Source organism: Bubalus bubalis, chromosome 19 (genome assembly GCF_019923935.1).
Source record: "Bubalus bubalis isolate 160015118507 breed Murrah chromosome 19, NDDB_SH_1, whole genome shotgun sequence".
Taxonomy (NCBI): Eukaryota; Metazoa; Chordata; class Mammalia; order Artiodactyla; family Bovidae; genus Bubalus; species Bubalus bubalis.
In genome coordinates, this window is record NC_059175.1 from 3,988,226 (window position 1) to 4,014,602 (window position 26,377).

A 26,377-nucleotide genomic window follows, 5' to 3' on the forward strand; every position below is an offset into this window, starting at 1 on the left:
AGACTCATCTTCTCTACATCTTTATAGTATGTGAGCTGCTGAGGTGAGCAGATGGACATCATTTTTAAGTCTAGGAAATAAATACTGTGCATCCACCGTGGGTGAGGACCCAGGCTCTGAAGTCAAAGCGGAAAGTAGGTCCATATACACTCTTTCCTACCCTGCAGCTCCCTGGAGACCCCACATCCTTACCTGGAGATCGAAGAACTTGCTGTAGCGTCGGTAAATGGCCTCCGTAGAGCCACTGGACCACGTGACCCGGATGATGTAGACCTGCAGGGAGGAATGGAGACAGCCGTTAACACCGAGGCAGCCTCTCCATCGCCTGGGCTCTAGAGCAAAGCACAAGGGTTAGAGGCAGCAAGGCCTGGGCTTGACTCTCAGCTCTGCCCCTGACCAGCTCTATGACTTGGGACAGGCTACTCGCCCTCTCTGAGACCCAGCTTCCTCTTCAGTAAAATGGGTATAATACCCTCGCCTCTGAGAGTTGTGCAAAGGATCACAGGAAATCAAGTCTAGGAAAGCATAAGCACCCTGCTTATCTCAGGAGATGCTGCTATTTTCAGGATTTCTTACTCTCCACTCAATTCAGAGACCCATCGGGCTGGCTATTTTGTTAGCATCATTCTTAAAACTTGGATTTGTCAGAAGTCACAGCAACCTGTGGCTCTCAGCTCTCCCAAGTTTCTCATAAGCTTAGCCATCGTGTCATTTCCTCCAGTTAGGACCTGGGCCTAGTCATCATTTCCCTCTATATGCAGTTTGTCCATCTGTAAAGTGTGCTAATAACTGTTTCTGCTGCCTACCAGGATAGCGTGAGGCTCCGATAAAGCAGAAGATGGGAAACCACTCTACAAACCACAGGGCCATGTTTCTAATCCGTCACTAACTGAAACACGCACAGAAAATAATACATCGACAACAAATTCAGGCAAAACAAGGTGACGACAGGAGGTCAGAGGCCTCTGGCTGGGGACTCTGGTGGCCTTGGACCCCACCTGGGTACTCAAGGGATGAGGGATGAGCACATCTATTCCTGCTTTGCACAAATGATCTGTGGTTACAGGGCGATTTTGACATGTAAAACATACATGTGTGAAAGCCATCTAGAAAGAGAAATAAACCCGAGGGGCTGGGTGTTGTTAGAGGCACAGGAGTACACAGGCAAGGCTTCTGACTCCATGAGTGGAGAGTGAGCTGGGGAGACAGCATGTGCATAAATGAAGATAAATAACATGTGGGCGGTGGAAATCACTGCAGATGCTGACTGCAGCCATAAAACTAAAAGACACTTGCCCCTTGGAAGAAAAGCTATGACAATCCTAGACAGCATATTAAAAAGCAGAGACATCACTTTGCTGACAACGGTCCATCTAGTCAAAGCTATGGTTTTTCCAGTAGTCTTGTACCAATGTCGGAGTTGGACCGTAAAGTCTGAGTGCTGAAGAACTGATGCTTTTGAACTGTGGTGCTGAAGATTCTTGAGAGTCACCTGGACTGCAAGGAGATCCAACCAGTCAATCCTAAAGGACATCAACCCTGAATATTCATTGGAAGGACTGACGCTGAAGCTGAAGCTCCAATACTTTGGCCACCTGATGTGCAGTGCTGACTCACTGGAAAAGACCCTGATGCTGGGAAAGATTGCGGGCAAGAGGAGAAGGGGGTGACAGAGGATGAGATGGCTGGATAGCATCACTGACTCAATGGACAGGAGTTTGAGAAAATGCCATGATAGTGAAGGACAGAGAAGCCTGGTGTGCTGCACCCATGAGCTTACAAACATTCAGATGCAACCGAGTGACTGATCAACTACAGTAGACATCATTATTTTTTGCATTTAATTTTTTTTAAATTGGAGCATAACTGCTTCACAATGTTGCGTTGGTTTCTGTCATACAACAATGTGAATCAGCTGTAAGTGTACCTATATTCCCGCCCTCGTGAGCCTGCCTCCCACCCCCAGCTCTATGTCAGTCGAGTGCTGAGTTGAGCTCCCTGTGTCATACAGCAGGTTCCCACTACTTATGTTTACACATGGCAGAGTATACATGTCAATGGCACTCTCTCAACTCATCCCACCCTCTCCTTCCCCTGCTGTATCATTATTTTACTGTGTTGATAAACCTTTCTTTCAACCAGAGTGCCCAGACTTTTCTCCTGGGAACCTCTTTTCCCACCTCAACATAGTCCTTTAGACACCACGCTGGGCACCACTGTCCACGGTGACTGGTTAAGGAGTGATCACGTGACTCATGCCAGGCCAATCACAGGCACTAAGAACCAGCCCTGGGACTTCTGCTCCCACCCTGAGAAAAACCAGTTCTCTCTTCCTTGAGGTTGCTCTGCTGTTAGGACATGACCTGGAGTCGCTGGGGGATCATGTCATCATCACTTAGGAGGAATGTGTCTGAGAATGAAATCAGTAGATTTCTGATGACACAGTCTGACCCTTAGATCCAGCTTTGCATGTAGCTCAGTCTACGCCTGGTCTCTCCTGAGCCAGTAAATCTTGGGCCACACCCACACTCCGGGAATATTTTTGAAGCCAGTTTGAGTTGGGTTTTTGACACATGTAATTTAGTTCTGACTGGCACAGGAAGCGGGGCAGGAGAGTTCTCTGAAGCTTGAAGTCATTGTGGTGTACCTTGAAGGGCATGTCGATCCAGAGAGCAGGAGAGGAAGGACGAGACCGTGGGTGGTAGGGGACGATGGTGGAGCAAAGACCAGCTCAGGGAGTACGGGGGGCCACACCTGGCAGTGGTGTTTCCAAGGTGGTATTAAACAAAGTCTCTTGCTAGGATACCTTCATTCAAAACAGGAAAAGGAGGAGCAGCTTTGGGCAGAGGGAGCCAGACCCCACTGTAAACACCAGGGACTTATGGGAGAACTTTCTCCTGGTGAGAAGAGATGAAAAATTGAAAGACGAACCAGGACAAGGTGGGAGGTGCCCTTGAATGCCCAACTCAGAGGTTCACCGGGGACGACCTCTCCAAATCCAACATCTATTTCATTTCAGTGAAGCAAGGCAGGGAGGAAGGAACTTGGGCTCCTGCATCACAGTTTCCCAACCCCCAGAGCCTCAGTTTCCTTATCTGTAAAATGGAGTCATCAAGCCCATCTCACATAGACTTACGATGATTATCAGAGATAAAGCTCTGAGCTCCTTGCCTGGCAGAGAGGAAAGGTTCAAGAAATCTTAGTATCCTGCACTCCGATTCCCCAATGCCTACCCAGCCCCTGTTTTAGAAAGAAATGATTTCATGATTTCACCAGGGATTCACGTATCTTGGCCCTTTTCTCTCCTACTAGTCCTGGGTCACTCATGGAGCCAAAGAACAGGTCAAGGCATCCTTTGGGAGACAGTCACCCTGGAAAAGTGATTTTACAACAAAAAGAATTGTTATCAAAGCCACCCCAATAATCATTAGTGTTATGAAAAAGAAAACACCAATTCTAATGAAGTAGACAGTCGGACAGTCTGGACCCTACTCTTGGAGAGTGGGAAGATGGGCAATAAACCAGCTGATGAAGAAATATGTGTGTAATTTAAGTTACAGTCTGTGCTAGGAAGGACCCCAAAGCCTGCTGTGAGAGTGCAAGACACGAGTGGTGGGGGTGGGCGTTCCTGGAAAGCAAAGTCGAGGAAGCAGACTCTGAACTGACACCTGAAAGATGAGGAACTGGTCTGGAGAAGAGCTGAGGAATGTGTATTCCACACAGAAAGAGAAGTGCAAACAACGATGGGCAGGCTGGAAAACGCTTGGCCTGTTGAGGAACCAGAAGACCATTATGGCAGAACAGCGCTGGCGGGGAAGGGGGTGCTCCCAGGAGGGGCAGCCGAGGCATCACCGCAGGCTTATACACCAGGGCGAGGAACTTTATTCTGTTGAAGGTTTGAGAGGCGCAGGGGTTGGGAGAAAAGCATGAGATATAATTTAATGTATGTTTTAAAATAAATACATATATATATAGATAAATATACCCACATGCATACCTCTGGCTGTTGTGTAGAAAATGGTCTTGAAAAGGGGCAGGGAAACTAGTAAATGGGCTTCCCCACATCTGAAAGGGACCACGGAACTCAGTCAACCCAACGGTCCCACCTTCCAGATGGGTAAACTGAGGCCCAGAATACACCTTACCAAAAGCCCCCATCCTGGGGAATGTATAAGCAAAGTTTAGATGACTATCTGTGAAGGACAATGCCAATGTGGATTAAAAAACAAGAAAAAAAAAGATAACTGAAGATGTAAAAGCCAACACAGAGCATACACCCATAAATAGAGAAAAACAATTCTGCTTACATAATTCATTCTTGACCTCTTGCTTACAATTTTTAAAGTTCTGTCCCTATGGTACAAGAACTCTGCAGCAGATCTAATTGGTTTACTGGAATCAACCTCTGAACACAATTTGATAGCTTCACTTTTTAGGCACAGATCTAACTTTTTAATAAGAACGGTCCCACTGCAGAGCTTTGGCCTTTCCCAGGGCTTGGGGGCTGGTGAAGGAGCCCGTGTGATGGGTTCTAATGCCAGCCCTGCTGTGGTTGAAACTCACAAGGTATCAGTCTCTCTGGCCACAGCATCCTCCTCTGTAACATGGGCACAGGAAACCAACTTATGGTTCCCAAGGGGTAAGCAGAGGAGGGATAAACTGGGAGGTTGCTGCTGCTGCTACTGCTGCTAAGTCACTTCAGTCGTGTCTGACTCTGTGTGACCCCATAGACGGCAGCCCACCAGGCTCCCCCGTCCCTGGGATTCTCCAGGCAAGAACACTGGAGTGGGTTGCCATTTCCTTCTCCAATGCAAGAAAGTGAAAAGTGAAAGTGAAGTCGCTCAGTCGTGTCCGACCCTTAGTGACCCCATGGACTGCAGCCTACCAGGCTCCTCTGTCCATGGGATTTTCCAGGCAAGAGTACCGGAGTGGGGTGCCATTGCCTTCTTCGAAACTGGGAGGTTAGGATTGACATATACACACTACTATATACAAACTAGATAACTAATGAGAGCCTACTGCCTAGCACAGGGAAGGCAATACTCTGTAATGACCTATCTGGGAACAGAGTGTAAAAAAGAGTGGATATACATTTAAGTACAACTGATTAACTTTGCTGTGTACCTGAAATTAACACAACAGTGTAAATTAAGTATACTATAAAAATTAATTAAAAAACAAATAAAATGGAATGGGGATAGTATTTCCCCCGAGGACTCACCATAACAACTGAGGTACACAGGGCCTTGTCCAGTGCCCAGCACCCACGAGCTGTGTCTGGTGCTCCGGCTGGCCTGGAGCCCCATCTCTCCTTTTGGTGGCGGCCCCCAATTCCCCTGGCTGGCCTAGCGCCCCGTCTCTCCTTTTGGTGGCGGCCCCCAATTCCCCTGGCTGGCCTGGTGCCCCGTCTCTCCTTTGGTGGCGGCCCCCAATTCCCCTGGCTGGCCTGGTGCCCCGTCTCTCCTTTGGTGGCGGCCCCCAATTCCCCTGAAGAGCCACTGCTCTCCCTTCCCTTGTCTTTGTGACAGAGAGTGTCGCGTTCTAAGCCTGGCTACCAGGGTACTATTGGTCCCTGGCTTCAACAATGGCTCAGGGATGGGCACGTCACCCACGCCAGGGTGATGAGACTCAGTTCTGGACATCTGACAGCACAATCAGGAAAGAGACTGCTTTCCTCACTGCAGCGACTAACTGGGAGACCATCACACCGAGACTTAAGACGGAGAAAGCACAGAAGCAAGCAGAGGTCAGAGCAAGACAGACGCGCCAAGTCCCATGACGTTGTTTGAATCCCTGGATCCAGTATCCTGGACATTACTTAGACACAGGCCCAAACTTTTCCTTACTTATTTAAGTCAGTTTGAGTGAGTTTCTGTTACTTTCAACCAAAGCAATCCTAATACATCTAATCTTGGCTTTTAGATTATATCTCCAAAACAGTTAATACCCAGTGGCCTGGCATTAAGAAATTAAACGTAGACTTTTCCATAGCAGCATTACTCACAACAGCCAAAAGGTGGAAACAATCCAAGTGTCCATTGATGGATGAATGGATAAGCAAATTGTGGTATATTCATACAATGGAATATTACTCAGGCTTAGAAAAAGGAAATTCTGCCGTATCCTACAATATGGATGAAACTAGAAGACATGAGATGCTAAGTGAAATAAGCTGGTTCACAAAAAGACACATGCTGTGTGATTCCACTCATAGTAGGTACTTAGAGTAGTTAAATTCCTAGAGACAGAAAGTAGAATGCGGTTGCCAGGGACTGGGGAAAGGGGAACGGAGAGTTAGTGCTTAATGGGTTATGCAGGTTCAGTTCCGGAGATGAAAAGAGCTGTGGAGACGGATGGTGTGATGGAGCACGACCATGTGAGTGCACTTAACACCCCTAAGCTGGACCCTTAAAAATGGCTGAAATGGTAATGTTTATGTCATACATATTTTATCACAATTTAAATAAAAATAAGCAGATATCCTTCAGAGATTTACACAGTACCTGTCATACTCCCTGGACACGACACTATAATTTTATAGTGTAGTCCTCAAAACATGGGCTGCATACCTGAAGAACTTTTATACCCAGAATATATTTTCAAAAACACAAAACCAGCTCAACAGTAAGGAAACAAACCTACCTGATTACATGATGAAAAAAGACCTAAACAGACACTTTATTGAAGAGGATATATGGATGGCAACTAAGTGCATGAGAAGATGTTCAACACCATTAGGCATGAGAGAAAGGCAAATTAAAACCATGATGAGGTATCACCATACACCCATTAGAATGGCGGAGACAGGAGATACAAAAACAAGTGCTGACAAAAACGTGGGCACAGGAACTCTCAGACATTGCTGCTGGGAAAGCAAGGTGGCACAGCTACTCTGGAAAGATCCTTGATGGGTGCTGACCACTGGGTGAATGGTTATTGGAGAAAGGGAGGGTCACATAGGCTGAAGATATCACCCCAGGAATTACTCTCCAGCAAAGGGGGAAATGCCCCTTTCAGTGGAGAGATCTGGTGACCACGACTGAACAGTGAGCAAACCTGACGTCACCAACAAGAGGGATAATTAGACACTGAATGGTCCCTGAGGTGATATAACAGGAGTATATAAAACCTTCTGTCAAGTATCGATACCAAAACATTTAACCTGAATCTCAAGCCTCTTGACCCAAGTTTCAATTCATAGGAAATAGAGGAGGTAGAGAAACAAGCTCAATGACACCAAAAGGAAACAATCAGACAGATCCAGAAGATGGGATGGTTTACAAGCCCACTCACAGGGCAGAGTTCAAATGCTACCTCCTCCAGGAAGCCATCCCTGACTGCTCCCACCCCATCAATATTAGGTTGGGTCTCCATGGCACATGTCTCCTTGGAACCCACCTCCTCATCACAAAGTCAATCACATTTTACAGCAATTGCTGAGAGCAGGAACCATGACTGTCTTGTACACACATTGAATGCCCAGCACTGAGGTCAATGGAAAAATCTATACTTTGTGGGAAAAAAAATGAGGAAGAAACAGAGAAGCCAGGAAGTCCAGCCCTCTCTGGCTCTGTCCTGCTTCAGCATGGGACTCCCTTCAGCATGGGACTCCCTTCCTCTGGGAATGAGGAAGCAGAGACCACACTGGTGTCTGAGAGCCACCGAGGGCTTCCTCTCGCTCCCCACAGGAGGCTCTAAACTGGAATTAGCCACCATCAAAATCCCTTCTTACACAGTCTCAGCAGCAGAGTCTGCATGATTAACTAAGTCTAGACTCCCCAGGCCTGCGTTGCCCACAGGGGCTCAGAGTCACCAGGGCCAGACGTCCTGAGCTTCTACTTCCTCTGAGTCCACAGGGAGATGAACTGGTGGCAAGGGGCAGGCTGAGGTGGCGGCGATGAGCCATAACAGGGTGCTCGGGGTCGAGGTGGGCTTGGTCTCCCCCAAATCCTCGTGAGCTTGCAGATCAGGTGAACACTTTCCACGCTGTCCTGTTGAGGCTGGAAGTTCAGAAATGTAGTGACTTGCCTGAGGTCACCAGCTACGCTGTGCAGTTCAAGGACTCTGCCCTCCTGTTACTTCCAACCCCGACAGCCTTGCCACCCCGGGGAACCATGCCCTCGCCCAGCAGCTGGGCCACAGCTGGACTGGCGAGGTGCCTGCTTGCTTTCTATCTTAAAGCTCCTCCATAGAGCCTGCTGGAGGCTTCTGAGTTCAGGGCTTAAGAGGGCCTGGACTCACCCTCTGCCTCCATCTCAACTAGCTGTGTGGTCTTGGGAAAGGGGCCTGACCTCTCTGCAACTCAGCTTCCTCCTCTGTAAAAACAGGGGGATCAGAATAGCATCAACCTCAGAGCTGGTGTGATAATTAGTGGGAAAACGCACAGAGAGTGCCTGGCATGGGCCCTGGCACAGGGCAGATGTTCCATGAAGAGAAGCCACCGTCGTCGTCATGCTCCCTAAGAGCTAAACACAGGGACATGAAGCTGAGGGGACCTTGCCCCGCTCTCCGTCTTGACAGGGGAGCCCCCCAGAGTCCCCTCTCCCTCTCCAGTCCCCATCTCCCCAGGGCCCTGCCCCTTCCACTGTCTTCTCTGGGCCCACAGCCGTGCAGAGGGACTGCTCCTCCAGGGCCTGGGCACGGGTCTCCCAGCTGCTGGATGAGCCAGAGTGCTGCCCCTCCCACACCAACCTCTGGCCTCTGTCTTGGCAGAGGGGTGCCGCGTGTCTGCTGGGCCACCAGAAACCCGTGAGCCTGCTTGGTGCTGGGGCTTCAGCGGCCCTGACCCTTCCTCTCTCCGGGCTAAGGACCATTCCAGGGAGACCCAGGGCAGTTTGACCCACCAGGAGTCATCATAAAGAGGATGGAAACCCCAGCTGCTCACAGATGCCATCAGGTGTCCTGAAGCCTGGGCCACAGGAACCCACCCTGTCCTGGGGCCTCCAGAGACCACTTTTCCTCAACTTAGACTGCTTCTGGGAGACATAGAAGCCCTCTGGGAGATGCCAAGAATCCATCCATGAACCCCTTACATGAGAAGTGCCCCCTCTCCCATCTCAAAGCCAGGGATGGTCAGTCTCTCTCAGGAACCTGAAATTAGACCTGAATACGCTAGCTCTGAGAGGATACTGCTGCAGCCCGAGTCACCTCCACTTTGCAACAGACGTCTGGTCTGCAGAGCGGGATGAAGGAAGGAGACACAGAGGAGCCTTGCTTGGCTCCCGCGCGCTCTCCAGATCCTGCCTCTGGGGCCCACCCGGGGCTGCTGGGACTCAGGACAGGGGACTGGCCTTCCAGGTAACGCCCCTCTCGGCATGAAGAAGGTCCGTGTGCAGCTAAAAGAATTCTGTGGTTTCGGGGAAAGTTCAGGCATCATCTTAGGTATAAGAACAGATTTCAATCTCAAAAAAATTATGTATACAATATATACATGTATGCATGTGCTTGTGTATATTTAATTTGTGTAGTCACATTCTGGAGAAAGAAATAGCAACTCACTCCAGTATTCTTGCCTGGAAAACTCCTTGGACAGAGGAGTCCGGTGGGCTATAGTCCATGGGGTCGCAGAGAGTTGGACACGACTGAGCAAGTGTGTGCGCACACACACACAGAGTGGCATTCTACAGTCACTGTGACTACTGACTTAGTGAATGCAGACCTGCCGCTCCCAGGGGAAATGAGGGCTGGGGTCTTGCACGCCTCTGATCACAGCATTTTCATCTAGTAGTCAACAGTACACAGCCTGGTTGTATGTTTCTCTTTAATGACACCTTACTTAGTGTTGTTCATTCACTAACCTTGACCTCATGGCCAGTGGCACTGGAACTCATGCCTGAACGAAGAATACCTAACACCCATATTTTCTCCAAAAGGCACAACACAGCCATCCTGAGTTTAGGAACCCTAGACTGCCCTTCAGCACCACGTTTGAGGTCATTTTAAACAGTGAAATGGCTGATGAAGAGCACAAGAATGTGAAGAGAATGTAGCACTAAATAGACCATGACAAAGACACTTATTCAGAGTATTAAGAGCTGGAACAAGAAAGCAGAGGTCGCTGTGTTCAACCCCAGCTGGGAACACGCACATCAGGCCGCACACAATTTCTGCTGCCGTGCACATGCCCACGTCTGCAAGTGACTGGGAAAGCACTGCAAGTATTGGTTGGATTAGAAATAAAGTTCAGCAAATAGGCAAATCCCCAAACATGACATCCGCAAATAACACGGATTGACTATATTATATATAAATGCGCATCCGTACATAACCCCGATATATATAAATAAATAGACATATAAATGTACATATATGGCTTGCTCTGTGTTGGTAGGAATATTAGACTTTAAAAATTCTCTTCTTGAGACTTCCCTGGTGGTCCAATGTCCACCTGCCAATACAGGGGACACAGGTTTGATCCCTTGTCTGGGAAGATGCCATATGTCAGGGTCCAACTAAGTCTACGAGCCACAACTACTGAGCCCATGCGCCCAGGGTCCATGTTCTCCCACAAGAGAAGCCCCCGCAGCGAGAAGCCCACGCACCACGGTGGGAAGGCAGCCCCCGCTTGGTGCAGCTGGAGAAAGCCTGGCTGCAGCAATAAAGGCCCAGCACGGCCAAAAATAAATGAATATTAAAAAATTCTCTCCTTGATGCTTTCTTGTAGTCTTCATATTTTCTATAGTCTGTTTTTTTTTACAGTCAGAAAAAAAAAAAGTCACTTTCCTAGGAGAACAGGAAGAAATGTGTCTGACTCAGCACCATGAACTCCAAGGTGGAACGAGCCCCAGCTTCCCGCACTACCCTGGCTCACCCTCTGGTGCGCCAGTCCGGATCACGGAGCACCCCTGGGTGCAGATGCAGCTGAGGACAGAGGCGGGAGTGCGGGGCGGGGAGGAGCTGGGAGTGGGCAGAGGGGGGCCTCGGCCCTGACCGCACTCCAAGTTTGGGGAGGTCCTTTGCGCCTTTCAGCCTCTGTGTTCTCTGAGAATAACGGGATAAGGATGCTCGTCCTTCTTATCTCACAGGCAAAGACTGAATGAGGTATTTTTTTTCAAAGTTCCTGAAATGGAATCTACCTTGGTCAGAATCTCTGCCCATGGCTGGGATTTGAAAGAGAATGTTCCATAAATGCTTCCTATGGCCTCCAGTCACCTCCTTTGGCAGGTCCAACCTAGCCCCATGGGGTTGGCGGCTCCCAGTGCCTGGAGGACCCCATTAAACACAAAGAAATTTACATTCTATTTCTAGGTGACAACAGCCAAGAGATCACCCATGAATAAAGATTTAAACTAGCACAAAGTTTAGAGACCTTTAAAAAATGCCTGGAACCAGGCTTGGGCACGGCTAAGTAGTGGCCCAGAAACGGGCAAGCCCCAGGCAGCTCGGTTTAACTGCCATGCCCTCTCCCTGCAGACCCACTGGCCCAGAGCTCTGCCCACAGCCGCGGCCCTGGGAGAGGCCCCAGAACTCCACCGATACAGCCTCCCCAGGGCAGGGCGATATGAAACAGCTGTCGCCCCGCCTCGGGAGTGCTGTGATCTCATGCTTTCATCATGTGAACTCACAAAACATGAGAAGGTGTTTTTGCCCTGAGAATAAAATCCCTGAGGCACGGGGGAATGGCCTTCAATCACACTGTTTCTGCAGATCTCTGTGGCGGGGTTTCTAGGGCTGAAATTCCCCGCTGATGTTAATTAGAAGGGGCGTGACTTCTGCACTAGTCACAGGACAAAGGGATTTCATTTTGATGGGAGGGGTGTGGTGGCCAGAGGTTTACATCTGGGGGTCTGGGGACGGGTGTGGTCCAAGCTCTTTTCAAAAGCCGGTCTTTGCTTAGATGACGGTCTCAGGGCACGCAGGAGCTCGGGCACACCATCGGGTTTCAGGTGGTTCAGGGCTCGGCACTCAAACTGCAGGGAATCCCACAGTGAGAAAGTCAGTCTCTGCCGTTCCCTTCCAGCCCTGACTGGCTCAGAAAGTTGGCAGTCGTGGTTTCTTAACACCCCTTCCAGCACTTGTTGGTCTCATTTCCTGAAGAAGGGACAGAAGACCTCAGGGCAGGCAACCCTTGCCAGGAAGAACTTTAACACGCTGATTTTCTTTTTCCTTTCTATTTAGTTCCCTTCTATTTCTAGCGAGGGCTGCTGGTTTTCCACTTACAGTGGACAGCTAAAATTTCCTTTAAAAATAATGTAAGTAAAAAAAATGAGTCAGTTTGAAGAACACTGAGTTGAGGATTAAGGGTATATGGTGCAGGGGTTTGTGGCAGGATGGTGGAGGCAGGACAGTCCCCGATGAGGGCAGTGCTGTCTTAAGTGGAATTCCTTGCCATTCTCATCTGTCTGGAGCTGTTGTTTACAGGCCAATGAGCCCACATTTCTCAAGTTGAAAGCCCTCTCCTGGCTCTGCAGTATTGATGGGGAGCCTGGAATGACCTGGGAGGCCAAAGAAAACATCTAAAGCAAGGGTACCAGCAGGACAGCAGGGTTGGGGCTCTGTTCCTGCACGGGCTGAGAGAAAGGAGCACCAGCAAGACACAACTCTGCGGTCCATTAGCGATGTCTGCCCTGGGCCCCGGGCGGACGTGTACCACACAGCCCTGATTAGGGCAGCTCCTGCATTCTACAAATGGGGATTCAGATAAGTGTCGTGACTTGCTAGGGGTTCCACTCCCAGCTATGGACTCTCTAAACTTCCATGGTAGTATGCAAATTTCCTTGCATGTTCCTCAGGGCCTCCTGCACAATGACACCCCAGAGGACTTCACATTTGGAGAGTTCTTAGGTGATTAGCCAGTGGTCAAATTGGCCTGCAAGAAGCCCGAGGCTGCTGGTGAGGTGGGTGGGTTCCCAGACTCTCCACCCTGGTTTCCACTAGGCATTGCCGCTTTTAGCTCTTCTATATGTGGAAGAGGGTGTAACCGGTCCACACTGCCACAAGGCAACCCTCAGCGGAGCCTCTAGACAGGGCTCAGGCTCCTCCATTGCTCACAGTCCTCCTTTGCCTGCTTCAGGCCAACAGCACAGGGTTCCAAGACTTTAAAATATACAAAAATCCTGTTCTAGATCATCCCTCATTTTATAGTTGGGGTTATGAGGTCATAGAGAGGAAGGGACTTGCCAAGGCCACACAGCAAGTGGGGAGGAGAGTTGGAACCAGATCTAGGGCCCTTAGGATGAGGGCTGAGGATGCTGGAGCTCAATCTGGAATGCTGTTTCTCAGGTGTGGGGAGCTCTTTTTGGATTGAGGGAGGAAAAACTCCATCTCTCATGCAGCATGAAAAAAAGTGAAAGTGTCAGTCGTTCAGTCATGTCCAACTCTTCGCAACTCCATGGACTGGAGCCCGCCAGGCTCCTCTGTCCAGGGAATTCTCCATATTGAGGGGCTATGACTTCTGTTCACAGACCACACAGTTCCTGCAGCAAGTCCTTAGCCCAGAATAACTAAAGCTGTCCTGCACTGCAGCCAGAACAACCTTTATTAAACACAAAACATGTGCAGCCCTGAAATCAAGCAGCAGTGTTAGTTTCAAGATCTAGATGGGTTTCTGGGGATATGTCTGAGGGCACCCAAGAGTCTATAAACCCTCGTTTAAGAAACCAACTTTGAAAGGTAACTGCGACCTTCTGGGCAACCCCAATAAAGCTCCCACACTGGTTGGGTTTCTGGGTTGGTGGTTCCTGGGAAGAGCTTGGTGATTAAAGACTGGCTGGGCTCCAGGCCCACCTCGCTGGCTATCTGCTGCCAGGGCTTAAGGCGGAGGACAAAGTCGCTAAAGGGTGGGGAGGTGTGGGGCTGGCGTGGGGGGAAGCAGGAGGTTGGGAGGGAGAGGAGGAGAGAAGGGTGGAGGAGAAGGGGAGAGCAGAAAGAGGGCAGGGGCAGTTGGCTAGGCTCCACCAGCTTAACTAATGGGAAACATGATTCTGCTGTTCCCTATGGAGACCACGCGCTCCCTTTGGTTCCCGATCTGTCAGCTCTCCCCAGATGTCTGCCCAACATCTGGCCTATGTAGGTCAGCATTCCCAACCTCTTTTTGGAATTGCAACACCCTGCTGCATGTTTGATTTCCCAACACCCCAGAGCAGCATCACAACCGGAAGTGCTGAGAAACGTGTTATTTCTCTTTTTAAGGAAGGTACATTAAATTTATATTAGTCACTCAGTCGTGTCTGACCCTTTGCGACCCCACGGACTGTAGCCCACCAGGCTCCCCGGTCCGTGGGATTCTCCAGGCAAGAATACAAGAGTGGGTTGCCATTTCCTTCTCCAGACATTAAGTTTAATCCTGGAGAAATGCCACTGAGTGTCATGATGCCTTTGAGACCTAGGATGTCAGAGTGAGGCAGGACCAAGCTGAGTGGTGTGTGTGTGTGTTAGCTGCTCAGTCATGTCTGACTCTTCGCGACCCCATGGACTGTAGCCCGCCAGGCTCCTCTGTCCATGGAATTCTCCAGGCAAGAATACTGGAGTGGGTTGCCATTTCCTTCTCCAGGGGATCTTCCCGAGCTGAGTGGGGGCCTAAAATAAAAGCAGCATCCATGCCAGGAAACCTGCTGGATGCTGACCCTGTGCTGGGCACTTTGTGGTTCTTTAGTCACTAACTCGTGTCCGACACTTTTGTGACCTCATGGACTGTAGCCCTCCAGGCTCCTTTGCCCATGGGATTTTACCAACATCATGTCAATCATCACGAAAGGCCTGTCAGAAGGTGGGGCCACCCTCAGGTGGGGGAGGTGGAAACCCAGGGCCATGCTGCCATGCTCAAGGCCAGGTAGCTGGGAAGCAGGAGACCTCAGTCTCAAGCCCAGCTCCTTCAGCCTCCTAAGTCCCTTCTCCTCCTCCCAGATCCCCAAGGCCAGGCCTGGCTCTCCTGGCCCCAGGCAGCGTTTTCCTGTCCCGAGTCAGAGTCAGGATTGCCAAGCTCAGGCGCCACAGCAAGTGACATACTGAGTGCGGCTGGCAGCCACGGTTTTTTCTTTTCAATCTTTTCAATTAAGTGAATGCTTGGAAAGGGGCCCAAATACAAGTGCTTGCGGTGTTAGCGGCAGATAGAACGTTCTGGTTCGGGACTGACTATGCTCCTCGCCCCTAGGACACACAGTAAATGCTCAGGTGGGCGATGAGGCTGGTCTCAGACTGTGCCTACGGGCAGAGGGCCGCCAAGCTGGGAGGTGGGAGACAGGTCCAGTTTATCTCTAAAGTGCAAGTAGAACTGAGTCTCTCTTCTGCTACAAACACTTCAGTTCATTTATTCATTCAGCAAATACAGAGCACCTACTGTGTACCAGGCTCCCTTCCAAAGGCTGGAGATACGGCCATGAACCAGGAAGACAGAAGTCCTGACCCTTCTGGAGCCTTCAGACAGTGAGGACAACAAAGGCATGTCAGGTCTTTAGGGGGCCTCCTCCCACTCCCACCTGACCAGGTGCTCCCCTGCCTGTGACCCCTGCGCCTCCCATTGCCTCTGGAGGGAGCATCTTCTCTCCCTTCACCTGTATAGCAACTCGTCACTTCCTAGGAGTCGGTGCAGAGGTCGCCTCCTCCTGGAAGCCTTCCTGGAGACCCTCATTCTCTGGGTTCCCACTAGGGCTGCCCTTGCTCAGCACATGTTCTTCTGGGAAATCTGTTCACACGACTTCAGCCCACTCCCCTGGGGACCCTCAAGCCAGGCCTGTCGGGCTCACCCTAGTCTGTGCTGCGCCTGCTCTCAGGAACTGCCCAGGGAGACCAACAGGCGGATGGAGAGGCAGGCGGGCACAATGAGAGAAAGCCAAGACAGGGCCACACGGTCATAAATCAAGGTGGCCTCATTCAAGGCTCTGAGTCTGGGGTAACAATGCTCTTGGAATGGCTGAGTGAACAGTTCAACTGCCAAGCATGCGAGAAACAGAATCGTCTTTGTTACAGAGAAGAATGCAGGCACAGGGCCCAGCCTTGGGAGAGAGGTCCACACTTCACCCCAAGACCTCTCAGGACAGGCGACAGGAGCAACTCCAACTGCGGGTGGAGGCAGCATTTCACATCATCCAAGAGTCTGGGCAGCCGAGGGGACTCTTAGGAGGTGATGGGCTCATTCTTCCTGTCTGGGGTGGTGGTTATGAGAACCTATACACGCACAAAAGCTAACAGAATGTCATACCAAAAAAGGGAATTCTCCTGCATGCGTGCATATAAATCAAAAATTAAAATTAACAACTACTTTTTAATGCCATTAAAAAAAAAAGGGCACTGGCTTTTGGGTACCTGGGTGTGATTCTGGGCTCTATAGCTTACCGCTGCTGTGGGATTTCACAAGTCACTTCATGACTCTGAGTCTCCATTTTCTTATTTGTAAAATGGACAGAACAGTCATACCTACTTTACAGGGTTGGCTAAGGATTCAACAGGCTAATGCAGGGCAGAGTCCTGGCACACAGCCTGACTTACAGGAAGCTGTGAGTGCAATCACTAATAACTCTGTCAGAGATGGGGCCCTAGAGGCTCAGGCTGAGCCTGTCCCCGGCCCCCTCCAGGGCTGACTCAAATCTGTTGAAACAAGCTATGTTAAAGGGAAAAGTCAGGAATGTCTTGCTGTGAAATCCAATCAACTGCCCTCCCTGAAGCCCATCTTTCCCTCACTGCTGGGGTCTCACCCAGAGGATGGGCATGACCCACTTGCAGAGCCGGGGGGCCCGGCCCCTCTGTTCTTCTAGATGGAGACTTGGAGCTGGTGGAAACTCTCGCTGGATCAGGTCTGCAGCATCAGCCGGGCCTCTGGCTGCCAGCTCACGGCCTTGCACACATCTGGCCGGAGCGGCACGGGGAACTTTCCAATGGCAAGCAGAGGTGTTGGCAGCCGGAGCCCAGGCTCTGCTGAAACTAACCTGAAGGCTAGCTTTCTAGGAAAGCCTCCAGGGCAAGCACTGAGGGCTCGTGGAGATGGCCCAGGTTGCCAGGCCTCAGAGGAGCCCGGGGCAATGCAGGAAATGCAGCTGAGAGATTTTAAATCAGCGCCTCTCCTACAGGGAGAACTGGGTAGCCACCTGGAGCACCCACTGTGTGCAAGCGCACAGGCAGCAGGGATGAAACTGAGTAACGCAAAAGAATCCAAACGGCCAGTTTACTTGGCTGACTGGGCATGGGGAGTGGGGACATTGGCTGGCACGAGGCCTCACGGCCAGCACGTGACAGAGTTAAGATCTAAACCAGGGCTGTGGGGGTCTTCCCTGGTGGTCCAGTGGTTAAGATTCTGCGCTTCTACTGCAGGGGGCTGGGCACGGGTCCAATCCCTGATGAGGGAACTAAGCTCCTGCGTGCCATGTGGCATAGCCATGAAATAAACCAGGATGGTGGGACACACGGTCACATGGGTCTTGGTGAGTGCACGCTCAGTTGTGTCCGACTCTTTGTGTCCCCATGGACTGGAGCCCACGAGGTTCCTCTGTCTGTGGGGCTCCCCAGGCCAGAATACTGGATGGGTTGCCATTTCCTATTGCAGAAGATCTTCCTGACTGAGGGATCGAACCCAAGTCTCTCGCATCTCCTGCACTGGCAGGCAGATTCTTTACCACTGCGCTACCTGGGGTCTTGGTTCACACCTAAAGGGCCCAGCACAGTGCCTGACACACAGCAGGTACTCAGCAGAGAAGAGAGTGGTAGAATCCTCTCACAGGCCACAGGCCCTCCAGGGAGCACTTTACAGCCGCTGATGGAGCATGGAGGAGGAGGGCTGATTCTGTTGGTGGAGCTTGGAGGGGCTCTGAATCTGGAGGGATTCACAGGGGTTCTCCAGCTGAGGACCAACACTAATGAGCACTTGTGAAATCCTCAGCACTCTGCTCTCAGGAGCCCTACAGAGTGAGGCTTACCATTCATCCCATTTCACAGCATGGTAAACTGATGGTGGGTCCAAAGCCACACCGCTGCTTGAGGAGGGGGCCAGAATGCAAACCCAGGTTTGTCTGACTCCATAATGCCCCTTACAGTCCCCAACCAAAGCTACAGACACTGCAGCAGAAACTGCAGAAGCCAACTGTCCAAACCAGAACAAGAACGGTGGCATCCCACAGCGGCAGCTCAGGGAGTTTCAGTCTATAGCTGCCAGCCCCCAGGTCAGGGGGTCCAAGAGAGCGCTGGGAGCTCTCCTGCCACTCCATGGGGAGACAGGCAGCCCCGTCTCAAGACAGCAGCAAAGCAAACAGCCACAGACTCAGACAGACAGACCTGGGTTCCAACCCTGGCTATATACTTCCTTGACCAAGCTACTTAGGAGCCTCAGTTTCCCCATCTGGTAAGTGGGGATGCTAATACAGTTAGCCCTTTGCATTTGTGGATTCAACCAAGCTCAGATTAAAAAAGAAAGAGGAAGAAAATCCAGAAAGTTCCAAAAAACCAAAATTTGAATTTGCTGTTTGCTGGCAACTATTTACATAGCATTTACATTGTATTTACAACTATCTACATAGCATTTACATTGTATTAGGTATTATAAGTAACCTAGAGATGATTAAAGTATTTGCGAGGATACACAAGGGGACTGCAAGGAGATCCAATCAGTCCATCCTAAAGGAAATCAGTCCTGGGTGTTCACTGGAAGGGCTGATGTTGAAGCTGAAACTCCAGTATTTTAGACACCTGATGTGAAGAGCTGACTCATTTGAAAAGACCCTGATGTTGGGAAAGATCGAAGGCAGGAGGAGAAGGGGACGACAGAGGATGAGATGGTTGGATGGCATCACCAACACAATGGACATGAGTTTAGGTAAACTCTGGGAGTTGGTGATGGACAGGAAGGCCTGGTGTGCTGCGGTTCATGGGGTCGCAGAGTCGGACACGGCTGAGCGACTGAACTGAACGGAACTGAACAAGGTTATGTGCAAACACTATGCCACTGTATATAAGGGACTCCAGAATCCATGGATTTTGGTATCCACAAGAGCCTTGGAACCAGCCCCCCAAGGGATGACTGGAAGAGTACTACCTGTCTCTCAGGGCTGTTGTAAAGTGTAAATGGGATAATGTTGATAAGATGCCTGGTAGAGTGGTGGCCCCTAATCCCCTGCCGTGCAAGCAGAGTGGGTTCCGTAGGCCCAAATCAAACTCGATTATTAGGTTGAACTAAGTGAAATTGCCATATGTTAAGTCAAAAGCTGGCAATTTCATATGGTTCGACCTTGTAGCATCCCAAGGGGTTAAAGTATTCCATCCGTGTCCACTGGACTCTTGAGGGTTTGCTATGTGTCACTTACTGGTATGACTCCTCTATTTAAAGATGAAGAAGATACTGAGGTTCTGAGAGGTTAAGTAACAAACCCTAAACCGCACAGGCAGAAAGTAATAAAGCCAGGATTTACACCCAGGCCTGGCTGCCTCCAAGGCCTGTGCCTTATCCACTATGACACAATGCTCGGTCTGGTGGCAGGAGCGGGTCAACACAAGGCATCTGACTCTGCCTCAGTTGAAGGATGCCATCCATGGCCATCACCCTAGAGTCATGGGACCTTGGGACTAAGAGGGTTCATTGAAAGAACAAGAACTGACTTGTTCTGGGTCAGGTCCTGGACTGTGAGGGACTCAGGGCCTAGTGGAGAGGAGACAAGTTAACAGACAACTAGACCCAAAGTATGAGCACCGAGACGGGCTTGGTCCACTAGGAAGCATCTAAGCTGAATGCCCTGGTTGGGTGACAGGTAGATACAGGCCAACTAAGATGGTCTAGGGTACTCCCTAAACATCTGCCCCCTCCATGTAAGTGCAGCTCCATCTTCCTATCCCCCTGGGCTTGAGGGCATGAGGGAGAAAAGAAACAGATGAGAATGTAGAGGGACTGAGCTCTCAAACCCTGGGGACAGCCATCTATTAGGGGTATCAGAAGAGGATTAGGGATTCTCACCCCAGATAAAGGAGGGGAGGCTGCATAAGTGGGTACCAAACTTTGCACATCCAAGGAGCCCCTTTTCCTGCATGAAACTGCATGTGGTTCCCAAAGGTCAGGTTCTGTGGGTTCCTTGGTCACCCCTGTACCTGTGCCCTGCTGGTCTCCTCACCCAGCAGATTATTCCTCCTAGCCTTGATGTGAACCCCTATGTGGAGTTTTTCACCAGCTTCTGGGGCTTCATATACAAGTCTATGAGACAGAAAAAACGGAGCAGGGGAAGCGGGGTCCCTCCTTCTCCCTCCCTTCAGGACACTTTCCTGACTCTGGTCCTAACCCAGTCCTCTCCCCTCTAGAAACACCTGGGATAATATATAAAAATATAACACAATGCAAAACAATGTAATTGCTCACAACCACCAGTGGTCTCCAACGTGTTTCCTACGAGGCTACACTGCATTACTGTTTCCACTCAGCAGTGGTGGAAAGTAAGACCCAGTGTGTGAAGTAACCTGTTCCATCCAGCTGGTAATGAAGTCTGATGGCAGAGTCTGAGGTCTTAACAAGCATGCATGTTTCTACCACCAGAAATGAAGCTTTGGGCATATTTCTCCCCAGATCCTTTTTCTATACGTTAGTTTATGAAATTAAGATCACATTGTATATATGATCTTTTTCACTTGTGTTACATGGTGAGTGAGTCCGTATTTCATTAAAAATTCTTTGAGAAAAATTTTTGAAGGATCTTCAGTAGTCCATTTATTTAATCATGCCTCTGATAAGCACTGATGTTATTTTCAATATTATTTTAATCACTACACTGCTAAACATCCGAATACATACATCTTCAGGGAATGCTGCTTTTAAATCTTAGGAGGGGGTGTGTCCATTTAGAGACTGTTTCTCAAGGTGAGGTCATTCCAGACCACCCATGTCACATCGTCCAAGGTTGCTTATTAAAAATGCACATCATTCGTTAGGGGATGCTGCTGATGAGAAATATAATACTAACAGGTAACTATTCAGTACTTTATGTCCTGGGCACTGCTCTAAACCCTTTACAGGAAATAACCCACAGTAGGAACTATTCTTACCCTCATTTTAAAGATGAAAAACTAGAGGCACAAAGAAGTCACGTCACTTACGAAGGTCACACACTCAGCCACTCACTAGCAGGGCCAGGTCAAATTGCTGCCTGACTCCCAAGACCAACTCTGACACTTCTACCCAGAAGCCTTTCATCTTTTTGTGTATATGTGCCATGGAGGCCCTTGGCAATCTGATGGTATCTATGGTCCCCTTCTCAAAATAACTTAAAAATGAATAAAGCATGTAACATTCCAAATGAAACTAATACTGAATAAAAATGTTTCAAAAAGACAATGAATAGACATACAATTTATTAATGCAATAAGTAACAAAATCCAGCAGTAGTCAAAGAGCACCATGGTTCTGAAGCAGGGGTAAGTGTAAACGATCTACTGGGGCCCACGAGACGCCTGTAAAGTGAGCGGGAGTACCTGTGAATGTCCACCTGTGACAAAGGCGCAGGCATTAGTGAATATCCAAGGCTCGCTGTCTTCAGAAAGGAAAGCAATGCTAAATGGCTATTGGAGGTTATTGATGATAAAGGTGTACTCCTCCCCCTTCGAAGTTCAAGGACCCTCCAAATTCTACCCGTATTAAGAACTCTGCTAGCTGGCTCTCCTTGTCCGGGAACACCCATCTCCTGTGGACCCCAGCTCAGAATGCCGCCTCTCTAGCAGGGCACGGGCAAGCCAGGCCTCGGCCCCTTGCCCTGTCCCCATGGCCCTATAGCAGGCCCCACCACAGCCCTTACGTCGTAGGGACATGGTCTAAACAGAGGGTGACCTCTGTGAGGACAAAGGCTGCCTGGTCATCTCAGCCTCTCTTTGGCTTGGGGCCAGGCCTGGCCCGCGGCAGACAATAAACCACATCTGTGCAACTGACCGGCAGCCAAGGATGGCCCAGCGCCCCCGCTGCTGATCCACACCTTGGCCGGGAAGGAGGAAACGGTGACGCCACTGTGTGGGCTTCTGGCTTTCTTTCTCAGTGGAGCAGGCAGGGGGGTCCCTGCAATTCTGCCTAATTAAGCAGAACAGAAAATCCTATCCTTATGTGCTTTAAAGGCAAGTCTGAGGGGTGGAGGTGGTGGCGAGTTGAGTGCACCATTCTTTACATTCAGTGACAGGCAGCAGAGCCAAGTGTGATCCTGGGCAAAGTACTTCATCTGAGCCTCAGTTTCCATATTTGTGAAATGGGCTAGTAACAGTGCCTGCGTAGCAGACATCTGTTGTTTCCACCCATTCGGGTGCCATGCCCCACTTCTTCCAGCAACACAGCACCCTAAGTCCCCTACAACAACTACCGGCAGTTTCAGTGGGCTGGTCTATCACAGCTCCTCGCCCTTCCTAACCAAAGGAGGGTCAGGTGATCCGGCTGGGCCAATCAGTTTCTCTCTCCCTGGAACTGGACTCATGAGCGGCCACTTGGACCGAGGGATGGAGCAGGTGCCTGCTTCTCATGATGCTGATGCCTGTTGGCAGTTTCAACTCCCTGGATGGCCCCAGCTGGCCAGGTCCTGTCTGTGACTGGGGGCTAAGCCAGTTCTGCCAGAGCCATTTATCCAATACATTTCCTCTGGCTTACGTTAGCTAGGTTCATTTCTGTCACTTGCTACCCAAGAATCCTGAGTAATACTCCTTATCTCACAGAACTGCTGCTCAGATTCTGCAACATAAAGCATGAAAAGCTTTTGAGCATATAATAAGCACTTGAGTAAATGAAAGCTGTTCAATAATAACAACAATAAGTAATTATTAAGTCTTGAGAACCAAACCAATCCGGAGTTATTTAATCCCAGTAGGAATTTCAGAATACTGGCTTTCATGGTGTTGGTGGTGGTGGTTTAGTTGCTAAGCCATGTCCAACTTGTGACCCCATGGACTGTAGCCTGCCAGGCTCCTCTGTCCATGGGATTTTCCAGGCAAGAATAGTGGAGTGGGTTGCATCCCCATCTCCAGGGGATCTTCCTGACCCAAGGATGGAACCCATGTCTCCTGCACCACAGGGGGATTCTTTACTGCTGAGCTGCCAGGGAAGCCATGCTGGCTTTCACAGACCCCTCTGTTTCCCATCCTCCACTCCCTCTCTGACTTCATCTCTCCTGTCTGCACACAGTCCTCCTGTGGACAGGTGTCCAGTCCTCTTGTGGACAGGTGTCCAGTCCCCCTGTGCACAGGTGCCCAGTCCCTCTGTGCACAGGTGCCCAGTCCCTCTGTGCACAGGTGTCCAGTCCTCCTGTGCACAGGTGTCCAGTCCTCCTGTGCACAGGTGTCCAGTCCTCCTGTGCACAGGTGTTCTCTCCCTCTAGCCTCCCAGGTTTGTTGTGTGCCTGCCCCTTCCATTCTCCTGTGAAAGGTGTGCCCCCCACCCATCAAGCTGGGGGAGTGTCCTTGAGTCTCAGCTCCTCCTGACCTCTCCAGCAACTTTCATTTGGGACATCTCTGATTCTGAGCACTGGCTTGTGTGTGTGTGTGTATGTGTGTGTGGGAGGTGGGGGTAGTGAGAGGAGCGGGGCAAGGCCTTCTTGAAGGTAGAGTCTATGTGTATTTATTTAGGCTGCACCATGTGGCTTGTGGGAATTTAGTTCCCCAACCAGGGATTGAACTCAGGCCCCCGGCAGCAATAGGGTGGAGCCTTAACCACTGGACTGTCAGGGAGTCCCCTTTGCTTTTATTCTTCTGTGGGTTTTGGCCCAGTCAGAAGCCCCCAGACCCTTGGGGCCCCCAGCCACCCATCAAGCTCCATCTCCATCACTCAAACCTCTCCTGCTTTTTGCAAACATGCCAGATGCCAGGGCTGCTGCTTCCTTGTCCTCTGTCCTCTGTGCCTGAAGCCCTTTACCCTTCGCCACTCGGCAGCATCTCTCCTATGGCGTGTGAGCAGCCTTGGGCACCGTGCTGCCTCCTCCAAGTCCAGCTTCCCAGAATCCAGGGGCACAGGCCCCTGCTCATTCCTCAGTGCCAGACTAGTCCTAAACTGCCATCCATCTATCGCTCAGGACACTGGCCTCCCTGAGGTCTGAATCCCCGCTTTGCACACCTGGGTGTCATCTCTTTGCTCAAGTGCCTGGCCCCTGAAGGGATTTACCTGTGTTCAGTGGATTCTTAAGAACTGTCAGGATCACGAAGTATGATCGTTTCTTGGTAGTTGTCTTATTGAAAGTGGTAGTTTTAGCAGTCTTGCCAGATCAAGCACAGGATGCCCAGGGAAATTTGAATTTCAAATAAATAATGAATGATTTTTTAGTATAAGTATGTCCCAAATTTTGTATGTTTATCTGAAATTTAAATTTCCCTGGGCATCCTGTATTTTCTTTGGTAAATTTGGCAGCCCTAGGCTCTGGGACAGCCGGAGAGAGGCCTGCAAAAGCTGGCAGGAGAGCTCTGCCTCCCCACCCGCTAAACGCGCGCACACACACACACACACACACACACACGTGCGCGCGCGCACACAGTAGATGCACCTCTGGTCCCTTGTCCCTTCGCTACATGAAAAAGGCCCCAGGCTTGGGTTCATCTCCTGTCTGCAGGTCTGCACCTGGGCCAGCAAGTACGAGGAGAGAACACCTGTAGCCTGGAAAATGGTCCAAAGGAGGATGGCTTCCAGCAAAGCTCGGGCCTGTGGGCTCCTGGTAGAGCCCCTGAGGAGCGGCTCCAGCGCCTCCCCACGGGCCGACAGGTGGGAGACCCCAGGCCTCCCATCTATCGCATCAGCCAGTCCCCACAAACCAGCAGAGGGCAGGGATACCAGCTACACCCTGGTCTGGGTGACCCCACTGACAAGAGCTTGAGAGGAACCCCAAGGCCCCAGTTTCTGGGCACAACCCCAGGCCAGGAAGCACCAAGGTACAGCCGTGCCAGCAGCGCCCTCAGGCACTCTGCACAAACGCTCATGCAACTTCCCCGCCAAAGCCGCCCATTTCCCAGAGGAGAAGGCTGAGGTCCCAGAGTGAGTGAAGAACAGAACAAGCCCCGGGCCCAGTCTCGGTGCAGACGCTCGCGCACCCTCCCAGCCTCCCGAAGAGGCCTCCTCGCCGTGGGCCAGGGCGTGCACGCCTCAGCCTCGCGCTCGCCAGGCTGACAGGACGCTCAGTTGGCGGCTGCCTTTCTCATAGCTGCAGTAACCTGCAGCTGGTCCTGGCCTCCCAGGGGAAGGAGAAAACGGAGTCACACCACCAAGTAAGACCTTTCGCCTCCCCAGAGCTCTTTCTTCACGGAAAAAAGCATGGACGACTTGCAACAGGATACGAGTGTCCGTGCATGGAGCAGTCCGCTAGGCCTTTTTGGCCGTGATGACTCGGTTGTGTGATGCTGCCTGTACACCTCCGGATGGGTGACAAGCCAATGGACGATCCGTCCAGGGGAGTGGGTGTGGGGGCACACCTCTAACCTGAATGACCTTTCTGGTGCCCCTATGACCTCATGGTGCAGACCCTTCCAACCTAGTCCAATATAAGCACTACCGATATAAGAGCCCCTGAGGAGCTGCAGCAGCTCCCCCCACTAGCCAACTGGTGGGGAGAGGGCCTGGCCCCCGAGCAAGGAGCATTTCAAAGCATCTGCTCTGGACTTTCTTCCCTCTTGCAACTGTGAACTCATCTCTTGCCACTTCTTGGGCTCAAGGATGGGAAAGCCATACCCAGAGCCCCGACTCCGCGGTACGAGTCCGGGGAGAGTCTCAGAGGCCAGAGCCTGTCTGCAGAGTACAGGCTCTCGGAGGAGCTGGAGAACTCTGTGGCTTCAGGACAGGACAGCGGGGCGGGGATGTGGGAACCTGGCTGGAGCCGCCATGGCCTGGCACTGCTTCTCTTTTAAAGTGAGCACTTGCTGTTTTTTAAATTTTTAACTAAAAACAGGAATATGGGTTCTTCGCAGAACATTTGGAAAACAGAGAAATGCACAGATGAGCAAAAAGAAAGTGACATATATTTCATCAGCTATGCTTCTGTGCTTTCACCGACGCATCTTTTCAGCTTTCATTTGTAACCAGGTGGGAGTCAGCCTGAGCACGTGGTTTTGCCACCTGCTTTTACTATTTTACATTCCCGTGACAGAAGATGGAACACATTTTTGCCATCTCGATGGTATTCTAGCTCTTTGTAGCTCAAGGTTATAGTGTGTTTTATTTATCTTATTCTCTACTGATGGGTGTTTAAGTGGTTTCCAACTTTTACTATCATAAATGATACCAAGTGTGTACACTCCTAATATAGCTCAGAGCTATTAAGCCCTTACTGTGTGCCAGGACCATTCCGTCCTCATAATGAAATTGGAACCACCATTATTATTCCCACTTTACAGATGAGGAAACAGAGATGAGGTGCAGAAAAGGTAAGTAATCTGTCTGAAGTCACACTGTTGGGAGGTGGCCGGACCGGGATTTGAACCCAGGCCATTCGGTGCACTTTCTTTGCTTACCAGAAGCAAGGAATGGCACTGA

General features: G+C 50.4%; 1 protein-coding gene across 1 annotated transcript in view; it reads right to left on the reverse strand.

Annotated features, from left to right (window-relative positions):
- Window positions 1-26,377, reverse strand: part of SH3PXD2B (SH3 and PX domains 2B) — a 124,258-nt gene that overhangs the window by 90,643 nt on the left and 7,238 nt on the right. Inside the window, exon 2 of the mRNA XM_025270848.3 lies at window positions 193-273. Coding sequence (XP_025126633.3) covers window positions 193-273 — 81 coding nt within the window. The remainder of the gene's footprint in view (window positions 1-192; window positions 274-26,377) is intronic.